At 42.9% G+C, this 13009-nt stretch overlaps 1 protein-coding gene across 1 annotated transcript; it reads left to right on the forward strand.

The window, feature by feature from the left end:
- The first annotated feature begins 4223 nt into the window (after nucleotides 1-4223).
- On the forward strand, nucleotides 4224-12636 carry CAPG (capping actin protein, gelsolin like). The gene is made up of 10 exons (XM_039356558.1): nucleotides 4224-4396; nucleotides 5529-5562; nucleotides 7153-7325; nucleotides 7775-7929; nucleotides 8807-8974; nucleotides 9401-9550; nucleotides 10185-10277; nucleotides 11414-11546; nucleotides 12133-12221; nucleotides 12462-12636. Exons 2-10 carry the CDS (start codon nucleotides 5540-5542, stop codon nucleotides 12525-12527), a joined length of 1050 nt encoding a protein of 349 aa, XP_039212492.1. The 5' UTR covers nucleotides 4224-4396; nucleotides 5529-5539; the 3' UTR covers nucleotides 12528-12636.
- Nucleotides 12637-13009: the final 373 nt, after the last annotated feature.

The following is a 13009-nucleotide window of genomic DNA, read 5'->3' on the forward strand; positions in this document are numbered from 1 at the left end:
AGGCCTGTATTGCTAGCTATTAAAACAGCAGCTTGGTTTGCCATTGTCCCAAGAAAGGTGGGATTGGTTCCACATAGAGGTAGTCCTTGATTTATGACCACAATTGAGACTAGAATGTCCACTGCTAAGAGAGATGGTTGTTAAGGAAATCACTATAGTTGTTAAATGATCTCCTCTTCCACCCACCCCATCCAGTTTTCCCTTGTCCGGGAGTGGGCAACCTAGTCTCTTTTATGACTTATGGACTTCAACTCCCAGAATTCTGGGAGTTGAAGTCCATGAGTCATAAAAGAGACGAGGTTGCCTACCCCTGCCCTTGTCTCTTTAGAACTCAGAAAGAATGACTGACTCAAAGTCACCCAGCTGGCTTTATGCCTAAGCGGGAACTATAACGGTAGCTGATGCCTTAACTACCACAACAAAATGACTCTAAACCAGCGGTTCTCAACCTATGGGTCGCGACCCCATTTGGGGTCGATCAACCATTTCACAGAGGTCGCCAAGCAAGGCTGTCCGCCATTTTTTTCCCTTTTCCGGCAGGTGCCTTACCTCCCTTGGGCTGGGCCAGCTGGTGGCCCAGCCGGTGGTCAGCCTGCTCCGTCTCTGCCGCGTGCCAGCTACGCCTCAGCCGGTGCAGGGGGAGGCACCATGCATGTGCGGCACTCCCGGGCAGGGAAAGTCCTCGACTTACGACCGGTTGGGTAGCCCTTGACTTACGACTGGTTTAGTCCTCGACTTACGACCAGTTTAGTCCTCGACTTACGACCGGTTGGGGGTCGTGGCATTAAAAAGGTTGAGAACCACTGCTCTAAACCATGTTTAGCCATCCCAAATGGCTACGGTAGTTGAGCGTGTTGTCTGCCCATAGTCCTTCTGTAGAGCTGTTACACAGTTGGCTCACTTTGATTTAGCAAGTTGTTTACTAAATACCATCCTGTTTAGTAAACCCTGGCTTCTGAATCATCCTTTAAGGTCCCAAAGCAGGTTTGGAGCCCCAGTCCTACAGTTCAGGGGAAAAAAAACCCATAGAAAATGGGATGGTGGGAGACAAATGCTGCTTTTCCTGAATGCCTTCCAAGACTGGAGACGTTTGGCTTTTATATCCGCAGGCAAAGAAAAAAAAAATCTTTCCTGATTCCCCCGCCAAGCTGCTGGAATGGGAATAAAAAGGTATCAAGGCCAGAGCCACTGATCTTAGTCCCTTCCAGACTTGGGAGGAGTTCTGTACTAAAGGAGCACATCAGTTAAAGTGATCAGAGGGGCCGCCTGCCCCGATCCAGGTCTCCTTTGCTGTAGAAGACAGGAGCAATTCACACAAAGTAGGAGCAACAGCCCCGAAGGCTCTCTGGGTGTGAATGGCAAGTGCACAAAAGACCACTTGCTTCCCTTACTCCTTCTGGCCTGAGTCTCTCTCTCCCTCTCTCTCTCTCTCTCTCTCTCTCTCCCTCCCTCCCTCCCTCCCTCTCTCTCTCTCTCTTTCTCTTTCTCTCTCTCCTTCTCCCTCTCCCTCCCCCCCCTCTCTCTCTGTGTATGTGTGTGTTTAAAATGGGGCTCCAGCTTGTTTTTAATCTTCGGTTTTCTTGCAAATCCAATTTGGCAGCCTTTCAGAAAGAACAAGATAAGGAACAGATTCACTGGTAGGAAATCAGAGAACAAGTAAAAGGGAGCTGTAAGGGGTCCAGGAATAGAATAGAATAGAATAGAATAGAATAGAATAGAATAGAATAGAATAGAATCTGGAAGGGACCTTGGAGGTCTTCTAGTCCAGCCCCCTGCTCGGGCAGGAGAACCTAGTCCTATGCCATCTCAGATAGGTGATTGTCTAGTCTCTTCTTAAAAATTTCCAGTGATGGAGCGCCCATGATTTTTGGGAGTAAGTTGTTCCACTAGTTGATTGTCCTCACTGTCAGGAAGAATCTCTAAACTGCACAGAAGTCATGGAGTTTCATTAGGTCTCTCGGAATTGCACTGGGTGATTAAGCAAGCTATTAGATTCTCCAGGGTCCTTTAGCTGCATTCAGACGCGCAACTGCCTAAGCCTGATTTACTTAACCATGTTTTTCTCTGAATAGCAGATAGTTGAATGGTCTTTCCCCTGTATCTGATGCTGTGAGCCATTGTTTACTTTGCCGTTGAAGGTTGTGTAAACCCCACTGGTGTATTCTATAAATAGACCAGTTGGATTCACACAACACTCAAAGGCAAAGTGAACAATGTATGAACCCTGCAAGTGGGAATAAAGAAGAGACAGAGTCCTAATGGAATACAGGCCAGGGGAGGTTTGTGTGTCCAAATCCTGATTAACTCATGATGCTCAGTTATGTATCCTTAGTCCAGCTACTGTTCCTTCACTTCAGCTGGCTTATGGCTTTGTTGCAAAGTTTACAGGAATCCAATATTAAAATCTAAATGGATTTTTACAATATGATGCCCACCTGATGCCCTGGGACTACAATTCTCATCATTCCTAGCCCATCTTAGGCTCTAGGGATTTTTGAAAAAAAGTGCCCTGTTGTTTTGATGGCTGTTTTGCAGCATCTCCAAAAAAAAAAAAAAAAAAAACTAACTTTGCTTACTGCAGGAAATTGCATGTTTGGCAGTAACATTTCTTATTTTTCTTTGAAAAGATTGCAGTGTCGCCGGAAACTCCATTGATTACAAAAAATAAAACAAACACACAACTGTCTGTATACAAATTGTGTGCAGAGGGCTTGCTTCAATTAGCATCTGGGCTGACTTTTATTTATTCAGTGGAAGAAGGATAAAGAAGCAAGCTTAAGGAACAGAAAGGCAGGATCCAAAATATATCTGTAAACCACAAAATTATCATCCTCATTTTAGTGCATTTTAGTTCAAGCAACTGCTTGAACCCAGTTTACAAACCTTGAAGTTCTCCAAGTTTTCTGATCTCTTCCTACTGCGTGTTGCTACTGTTTTGGCTACTTGAGGATCCACCTTACCATTTATTAAATCTTTGGAATCAGATGCCCCTGAAATGTATAGTTCAGTGTTTGGCACAAACCCAGAAAAGAAATGAACTCAGTAACTAGATTAAATCTGTTGTGCAAACACCATCATTAATCTTGCTAAGACATAATAAGCAAGCTTTCTCCACCCCAATGTCTTACAGGAGAGATGGTGTTACGTTGCAGAACATGATATTAAAGAAGGATGGAGAAGAGCATCCCTTCAGGTGCAAAAGATTAGGACCATTTGTAAGGTTGCACCATAGAAGCTTTATTCAAGCCTATACACAAGAATTTGGTAACTAAACTTCAACATTAAATTGGTGCCAGGTGAGGGTCCACAGAATTCAAGAGGAGTTGGATTTGGAGCACTGCAACAACTCTAGACTGATGACGTGCTTAACTCTGCCCCCCTCTCCTTCAGCTCTGCCTGGTCTTCTCTACTCACTAAGGGTACTGAAGCTTGCTCTTACATCCACCATAAAGTTCCACATTGCTTACTCCACTTGAATACTCTACTTGGGAAGAGGATGACATCTTGTGGTTGAGGAAAAACACAACATTGTGCATTAACTTTTAACCTTTTCAGATCAGCTGCAGAGACCACTAAATTGTGTGATTTTTGCATGTGTTCACTCTCGCTGGGTGCTCTTATGCAGTGAAGGAGAATCATAAGCCTGATGCAAAGGGGACATCCCAGGAAACAAAATATGCTAAGGAGTTAAGCTGATATCTGTCTGTGGGATCACCTTTTGTTACAATACTTTAAAGATTTATACTAGAAGTAGAATAAAACAGAACAAAAACGTTATTGCAGAGAACGGCTGGTCCATCTGGAAGCAGAAACAACTGAAACTCTGGAGCACAGAGGCTTTGCAGTGTGGCCTAAATATCTGTAAAGATTTTCATGTCACTGCGATTCCTTCCTAATTCAGGTGTGCAGAATGTGCCAAAATATGTCGGCATCCAAACGGGAAGAATAGAAACCCGAGCTGCTTGTGCCTCTGGTTTACCTTCATAAAAATTGCAGTGGGTTTATAGCTTGCCTCCTTCAGTAAACCTTTTCATGTATATTTGACAAACTTCAGGGCGTCTTTACAGTCATTTCCCCGGAGATTGTGCGGATAACCAAGGCTGATAGGCCACGAGAGACAACACAACAGATGATGCAGAGAGCGCCTGACGGGAAAGCGGTTGTGAGTTCCTAATCGTAACCAGAGTGACTCACCCTCCTTTTAACCACATCTGGCATTCTCTGCCTGCCATTTCCCTTTCCCCTCCCCTTTGCCTGCAGCCACAAAGAAGTTAGGTACCGAACAGCTTGACTAGAGAGAGTCAAGAAAAGTCCCCACCCAGGAAATCAAATCTAATTTCACATTTCAGTGGTGGAAAGCCTTGTTTATACAGGGAGCTGGTGAGCGAAGGCCTTGGTGAGTGCACACAATCTTTTTTCTCTCTCGGAGTGCGGGCTGATGTTAAAAAGGGTGGCAAAGGTGAAGCTGGAATACTTGGCTCAGCCTGTAATTGCAGAAATGAAAATAAAAAACAAACCCTAACCCTCAGATTGGCCAAGCAAGGATTTTTTTTGCAAATAGCTAAGTTGGATGGATTCAGCATTTCTGAGTTGCTTTTCTGTTACATCTCGGTCTCTTCAACTAAACGCTGGAAACATTTGAAAATATGGCATTTGTTATGGCATGAATTCATTAGTGCAGGGAATAAGATGGGAATTATTCCATAAGCCTTGGTCCTTTCTAGAATTAGCCTGGTCTTCTAAAAACAGTAACTCAACCAGCATTGCAAAAGACAGTTCCTGCTGCTTCTAATTTGAGCATTTGCTTCCTCTGTGTTTCCACTATTAATTGTTAAAGTTTGCAGACTTTTACAAACTGTGGCATGGAATACCTCCGAGCTCTTAATACCACCATCCTTGTACAAACTTTCAGCCATGATCTCCACGGTTACCTGAGCAAGGAAGAAAAAAGGGATCCTGTATCTTGATATCTTCTCCTGTTTTTATTATACGATAGATCAAATAGCACTCATTAAATTCTATAACTACTAAACAGGAAGAGAGGAGTGAGTTAAGTGAATAAATGACCTGAGCTGATCATAGGACAGTAGCATCGCGCTGGGCAGCTTTTGACTGTAGACCAAGAATTGGAAAAGAGGGAAGAGAAAAGTGATATGCGTATCTATCAATCCGTTCATCCATTCATCCCATTCCAACAAAATGCTCATGTGGGAGATGTTACTTTCTCCATGCCCTGGGAAGCATCCAGCTTTTTAGAATGGGCAAATTCTTGCTTTTCTTCCTCTCCATAAGCTGGCTTTACAAAAGTTAAAACTGTTGTTTATCAGTGTGATTTGTTTTCCTGCTGTTTCCCATATTGGTACTGGGAAGTTGACGCCACAACTTTTCATGTATCTTGGAAGGTCACAGCTCCTAGTCATGGTGTTTGGCAGCTTCTTTTTTGGGGAAAGTACGACTCATAAATTCAATGAACTATACTCACGACTTAATGAAAGTCCTAACCAGTCCTGTTTGTTGTTTCTCACCAGATTTTGGAGCCATGTATACAGCAATCCCCAAAAGGTAAGGCATAATCTTTATTCTCATCCAATCAAAATCCAGTAACCGTTTCATAAATAAAACTGAATATCATAGTAATTATACGATAGGTGGTCTGTATGAGACTGTCTGAGTCTTTCAGCTGGGTTTAGATTTATGTTTTACTTTCATAACCATCTGCTACTTTGAAAATCCTTGCTCTGGTTTTAAAAGTGGGGCCTAAATTGAATTAGTGTTAATCATTAGTTAAGGATACAATGCTGCATCTGCTCTCTTGCCCTGCGAGAAAACTTTCCTGTTTCTTGTCCGAAACAGAGTCTTAGTCTGGATAGAGGCCACATACAAATTATCCCCAACTTGCTTGTAATTTCTTTCTTGAAGTTATCCTCTGTAATGCATAATTTTGGAAAGCTGAGGGTGGGGTGCAAATAAAGACTTGGAACAGGAAACCAACAAGGGTAATAATCAGGATATGTGCCATAAAGATTCCCAATGACTGGTATTTCTTCAAAGGAAAAAATTAACAATGAAAGCATGTTTGGGACGAAAGAAAGTTTGAATAATATGGTTTGTTCTTGAAGAAGTAGGTTTGATTGCATCAAGCAACATTTCCTTGTACTGCAACTGTTCAATCTTGAAATTCTATTCAAGCAAGCAGATAAAACTGAACATGTAGTTCCTGCTCTCTTGATACTTTTCTTTCATCTGAATTACAGAATAGTAGAGTTGGAAGGGACTTTGGAGGTCTTCTAGTCCAACCCCCTGCTGAAGCAGGAGACCCTATACCATTCCAGACAAGTGTCTGATCAGTCTCTTCTTAAAAGTCCCCAGTGATGGGGCATCCACAAATGTTCCACTGATTAATTGTTCTCAGTGTTAGGAAATTTCTCCTTAGTTCTAGGTTGCTTCTCCTGGATTTCCCTCCTATGATTTCTCCAAGCTGAAGCTTCCCAGATTTATTGGACTTCAGTCCCATCATTCTTCAACTTTGCCTATGCTGGCTGGGGATTTATGGAAGGACATTCCAGAATGGTATAAGGCCTCTTGCTTGAGAAGGAGATTGGACTGGAACAGAGCTCCCCAACCTTTCCAGCTTGGCGGCCGGAAGGAAAGGGAAGAGCAGAGAAATATGCACGTGCAAGGCCTGCGCACACATATGCGCAAATGTGTGCGCACACGGTACCGGCACTAGCACGTGCATGCATGCACAAATGAGCTACTGGCATCTGTGCGCCTGTGCAAACGGGCCATTAGCACCCGCGTGACATTGGTGGCGGTGCTAGCGCACCTGCACATGCACAAACAAGGCTGCTAGCACCCATGCGGTGGCACTAACACAAGGGGGGGGCTCGCCAGCTCTTCCTGTGGCCTGGTGATCAACAGGCCATGGCCCGGTACTGAGCCGCGGACCATAGGTTAGGGACCCCGGACTAGAAGATCTCCAAGGTCCCTTTCAATTCTGTTATTCTTAAGTTGAAGTCAAGCCCACTGCAAGAGTCACAGGATCTATTCTTCCTCACCCCACCTTCTTGATACTTGGTTCCTTTTCTAGACATCTGACTTGTCCTGTTTTCTTTCTTCCAATTCAATAAATTCCAACCTTCTCTTTGGTAGCGGCTCTGTCTTTGACACTTCAGCGAAAGAACCAGGACTGCACATCTGGCGTGTGGAGAAAATGAAGCCAGTTGCTGTTCCAGATGAGATGAAAGGCATATTCTATTCTGGTGATTCGTACCTTGTCCTTTATAATGAACCGGATGGGCATTCCAACCTGCATATTTGGATTGGTAAGCAAAGAGCCAAGATAAACCTTAGGTCAAAAAAAAAAAAATCTATCAGGGGGATGATGCATTTCTGTAGCTTATTACTGAATAAACCTTATTCGGCTGGATTCATACAATACATGCTTCACAAATCTGAAGGGCTGAGCTCACACAACCTGCTCAACCAATATTAAAGAAGTCATAATAAGGCTTAGTATGTTTTGTAAGCCATTGGTGTCTGCTTCAAGGCCAATTTGTGCACTTGAGTGGTGTGATTGTGCAACTGGCAATACAACGCAACACTACATCCTAGCAAGAATGAAAACTTTTCACCAGTGGCTTATTACCACCAAAGTGTGCTTTAATGTAGGATTTTCACCAAGAACCTAACCTTTTTGAGATAGCTGGGCTACCACTCAACTGGGTAGAGTTGGGGTACTTCCTTGCAAATTAATGCTGTCTCTTTGTCTTAGGTCAAAACTCATCCAGAGATGAGCAGGGAGCCTGTGCTTTGCTCTCCACCCACCTCAACTCCATCCCAAAAGAGAAACCAAGTCAGTATCGGGAAGTGCAAGGCAATGAATCAGATGTCTTCATGGAGTACTTTCCCCATGGCATCAAATACCAGGTGAAAGGGGACTTGTTTTTCCAGTTATAGGTCTTACTTTCTCTCTAGAGCACTGTTGCTAAACATTAGAGCCTCTTAAGAACGTTCACTTAGTTAAACATATGTACCTATATATACACTCATACAAAGTTCTGCTGTGGAGATTGTAGTAGGAGACCAACATCTCCTTCAATCCCCATCAGGCTCATGTCAGTCCAGATGAATCCAGTTGGCTGACATCTTCCCCTTTTCCTTCTTGGGAATCTGTTCCCTATTTTCTCTTTTTGCTCAATTTCCTTCTCATTATTTCCTCCAAATTTAGCTTAGCTTTTCTTCTCTTGTAAATTGGAGAACAACAGTAAGGAAGCTACTTTGATCTGCTCAGGAAGATGTTCTGGTTCCTTATGCCTGACAGAATCTTCTAAAAGGATTACAGCTCACAGCCAGCTTACATTTGATTTATCTTTTTGTTTCGAGGCAGGTAAGGCACACAAACAAAGTGTAAGTTACAGCTAACCATCATCTTCACTTCTCTTTAACACTTTGCTCTTTCTGTAGCACTAGGATTCCTCTTGGTGTCCTGATAATAGCAATAACACTTAGACTTATAGTTTTATACTGTCCCACAGTGCTTTACATCATTCTCTGAGCAGTTTACAATGTCAGCATATTGCCCTCAACAATCCTCATTTAACTGATCTCGGAAGGATGGAAGGCTGAATCAACCTTGACTTCTTTCGGGATAAACCTCCAGACTGTGAGCAGAGTTTGCATGCAATACTGCATTTAACCAGTGTGCCGCCAGGGCTCCTATTATCTCAAAGAGTCTTTCCTATCTCTATCTTCCTCAAATTCTATCCTCTGTATCCCCATTTCAACCCCAGTTTATGGTCCACAGGAAGGTGGTGTGGAGTCAGCCTTTACCAGAACTCAGGCCAACCATGAGCAAAGCCCCAGGCATCAACTCTATCAAGTGAAAGGAAAAAAGAATATCCGGGCTGTGGAAAGGGAGCTGAGCTGGACCAGTTTTAATAGGGGTGATTGCTTCATCCTGGACCTGGGAGAGGTGAGCCTGGAAAGGGGGAAGAGAAAGGAGACATATACTTGCTAGAAAAAGAATATATGTCACAAGAGCATATGGTAGTGTTCGTATGACGTTGTGACTCTTATATTACCCAGCCATATTGCCCATGTGGTTAGCTTCAATGCATCCTCCAAAACCAATGCATAACTAAGCTAATATAGGGAAATTATGGGATTATTTTCCAAGAAGGATTGCTGTGGGACTCCAGTAATTGTAGATCTCCCAATTGGGCTTTGAAATTCCAAGAATCTCCAGCCAGCTTAGTTAATGGCTGGAGATTGTGGAAGTTGTAATCAAAACACTCCTATTGAATGTACGGTGGGAAGATTAAAAGGTGGTGATAGCTGGATGTTAGTCAGCCGGTGGTCTATTATAAATTGGACAACAGGTTTCTACTTTTCCTTTTAGAAAATCTTTACCTGGTATGGAGAAAAGTCAAACATTCTGGAGCGCAACAAAGCTCGAGATTTTGCAACAGCAATCCGAGACGCTGAGAGAAAGGGCAAAGCCAGAGTGGAGATAGTTGTGGACGGGGAAGAACCAGCTGAGATGACAGCGGTAAGATATTTGTGGAGAGCAAAGAACATAAAGGGTAAATGCAAATTAGTATCTAGGTTGGCTGATTTCCCACCAGCTCCTTTCTATATGTATCGGACCACAGCTTTCCTGGGATTAGGGGAGTTGTAGAAATTCAATTTGAAAAACTATTTAGGATCAGAAGACTGGATTAGAAGATTCCATGGAAAGGTGTACAAAAAGTCTCTAAAAACTTATGAAATATTCTGGATCACTGAAACATTTGGTGAGGACTTTTATACAGAGATGGGTCATGGGAACAAACGTTGTTGTTTTAGAGTAATTCACACTCCTGATTCGTCCAGAACAGGACTAGCTATATCAGGAAAGCTTGACTTTTTCACACCAAGAATTACATTTGAGTGGTTGACAGGGTCAGAACCAACTTCCTGGCTAGTAATCCAGGAATTGTAGACCCAAAACTGAAAGACACATCAATACATTTCTGATGCACTTCTGTTGCACATGGATGAAGAAGTACTTTCTAGATGGGAATATGTTTCTGGCAACGGCTGCACACTGAATCTGAGCTGGCCCACGTTAAAGTGTAGCACTGAGGTTCCAGTTCAGGAAGGATTCGGCTGCAAACCAATATTAGCATGATCCATTTTTCTAGGTACTGGGTCCTAAGCCGGTTCTGAAAGAAGGCACTGCTGAGGAAGATATTGTGGCTGATCAGAAGAATGCTATTGCAGCAGTATTGTATAAGGTAACAACCAAAAAGAAACTTGCATTAAGTTGCGTGGGGTCTCCAGGAAATTGTTCTCTTGTAGGCATCTTCTGAGACCTCCTTCTCCCTCTTTGACAGGGAAACTTATTAGCTGGTGGTTGAACATTTGAATCTACAATCTAACTATCTGCTTAATCAACTGTAATGCCCCAGTATGATCCTACGCTGGACATTGTGTGCCTTTAAAAGGATGGGTAGCCACAAAGTCCATGATGCCACTGGAATGAGAAGGCTTGCTGATGTCTTCCAGGCAGCCCTGCCACGCCACAAAGCATTAAGTTCACAAGCCAACCCCAACAGAAAATAAACCCAAATGACTTTGTCTGTGTCATTTACTTGCTGCAATTTTTTGACTGTGGGTTAGAAGTGTGTAAAAACGCACATTCATCTTGAAAATGTGGCAATGAAAAAAAAAGAGCTGTTTTCCAAGATTAGCTGAGCCACCTTTGTTTTTTGCTCACTTTTGTTGCATCTTTATGAGGCAGATATGGGGATTCCATGTATGGTAGGACTCAATTTCAAGCAAGTGTACTCATACATGTAACTATTTATAAGACTATGTCCTTTAAAACCATTAAGCCCAGTGACTATAATTGATCTAGGTATACCATAATGCACTGAGATCTGAGATCCTGGCAGCAGCCCAACCATGATTGCTCAGTGCAAAGATTCTTTTGATATCAATTTGTCTAACCCCCCAAATTCTACTATAGCTCTCAGAATTCTCAGTGTTTACCACACTGATTCAAAGGCTTACTCTTCTGATAATTCTGTAGAATGTGACATTAGGGAATGCTATGTTAGAGAACAGTCTTGCTTCTAAGTGCTTTCTGTCCACAATTTTTAGCTGCTAACAACTGGATCAAAGGTTCCATTGAGGTCTTTTCTTGGTTCTGGGCGCATTAATTCAGTTTTAAAATGGTGTCCAACATGTAGGAAATACAGAATACAGGAAGGAATGGGCTCCATGCTCAGGCATTTTACACTTTTTCCAGGTTTGGTGGATGAGAACATTCTGCTTTTAAAAGTGCACCACAAACCTCAAAAGCCTGACATCTACTCTGTGATTATTGGATTCCATTAAGTGTCATAAATTCTATCTTCTGAATTCTGAGGTCTCTGACATGACGGGGAAAATGAGTCTGACTAAAGTCTCCGAATCCAGTCCATTCCACCAGGACCAGCTCATTACAGATGACTGTTTCATCCTGGACAACGGGCAGCATGGAAAGATCTTTGTTTGGAAAGGTAATGCCCATCATAGGTTGCTTTGGGGCCTTCTCTGGGGCCATAAATACAAAGTGTGTATGTGTGTGTGTGTGCTGATCAATGTCCCTTAAGTCATCAGCTTCTATTTATTTATTTTTCCTGCCATCACCACCACCTCTTTCTTTTTTCTTTGCAATGATTTCTATAGTGGTTAAGGTATTGGACTGGTAATAGGGACATCCAGATTCAAATCCATCCTCAGTTATAGAAGATCTCTGGATGGATTTGGGTGTAGAGAATGGAAGAAAATAAAGGGAGAGGATATTATGGGTGCCACCACCTTGAGCTGTTAAATGAAAGATGGGACAGGGAGGAAGGAAGGAAGGAAGGAAGGAAGGAAGGAAGGAAGGAAGGAAGGAAGGAAGGAAGGAAGGAAGGAAGGAAGGAAGGGATTGCTTTGCCTTTTCATCTGTATATAAGCAGATACACTTATACTTAGATGACGGGCAATAATAGACATTTCTCTTTTATTGAAAGGACTACCTTGGCTCTCGTAATCCAGCACTGGCCAAGGTCCCTCTCCCAGCTCTTGTAAATTATCATCCCTTTTCCTATCTGTCTACAGGCCTCAAAGCAAATGAACAAGAACAACAAGCGGCTCTGAGAGTAGCAGAGAATTTCATCTCACAAATGAAATATCCTCAGAACACTCAGGTAAGGATCCCTCAAGCCTGGGCAAACCATCTTCAAAGTGCCCAGAAGGTTTTCATAAAAGAATGACACACCTCCACTGACCGGTTCAGAGAAGGTCTAGGATGAAAGGTCTGGAGAACAACAGCAATGTTGTGGTGTAACTCACACATCTGAAGAGTTCTTGAAGAGAAGTGGACAAGGATTTGTTCTCTGCTTCTTTTATTTCTCTCCACATCTCACCTGCTTTTAATCTGGTTCCAGGTACAGATCCTGCCCCAAGGCCGTGAAAGTCTGCTCTTCAAACAATTCTTTACAAACTGGAAGTGAAAGCTGGAGTCTCCACCTTATGCTGGCAATACTCTGTGACTGTGCCTTTCTGCCCATCAACCATTCAAGCCTTATTAAACTGGAGCCACTGTGTCCATCTTGCCTTCTGCTTTTGACCAACGCCCTTTAATTAGCAGCTCTGCATCTGAACCATGGATGAAACCTTCTGTTTCCCTACTTCAGTCTTCAGTATTGTGACAACAGTAGGGCAGGGATCTTCAAACTTGGCCCTTTTATGACTTGTGGCTGAGGAATTCTGGGAGTTGAAGTCCACAAGTCATAAAAGGGCCAAGTTTGAGACCCCTGCAGTAGGGCAACTTTAACTAGAGGGATTCTCTCTTTTAATTTTTTGACCCAGTTCCTCCCAATTGTAAGCCTCTTTCTTTTTACGTCTAGAATAAGATAGGTAATGCAACATTCTCGTCTCTACTGGAAATAGAACATTTTGATGCGAGTTAAGAAAAGTCTGCGGCTGGGTTCAC

The sequence above is a fragment of the Crotalus tigris genome, unplaced genomic scaffold (genome assembly GCF_016545835.1).
Source record: "Crotalus tigris isolate CLP2741 ecotype Arizona unplaced genomic scaffold, ASM1654583v1 scf7180000018825.4774228, whole genome shotgun sequence".
NCBI classification, from domain to species: Eukaryota; Metazoa; Chordata; class Lepidosauria; order Squamata; family Viperidae; genus Crotalus; species Crotalus tigris.

Bases quoted from the DNA above. Each gene is read 5' to 3' on its own strand.
- CAPG (XM_039356558.1), top strand. From the start codon at position 5,540: ATGTATACAGCAATCCCCAAAAG. The intron at 7,326-7,774 runs GTAAGCAAAGAG...TCTTTGTCTTAG, and splicing joins CAACCTGCATATTTGGATTG to GTCAAAACTCATCCAGAGAT. The intron at 10,278-11,413 runs GTAACAACCAAA...CTGAATTCTGAG, and splicing joins TTGCAGCAGTATTGTATAAG to GTCTCTGACATGACGGGGAA.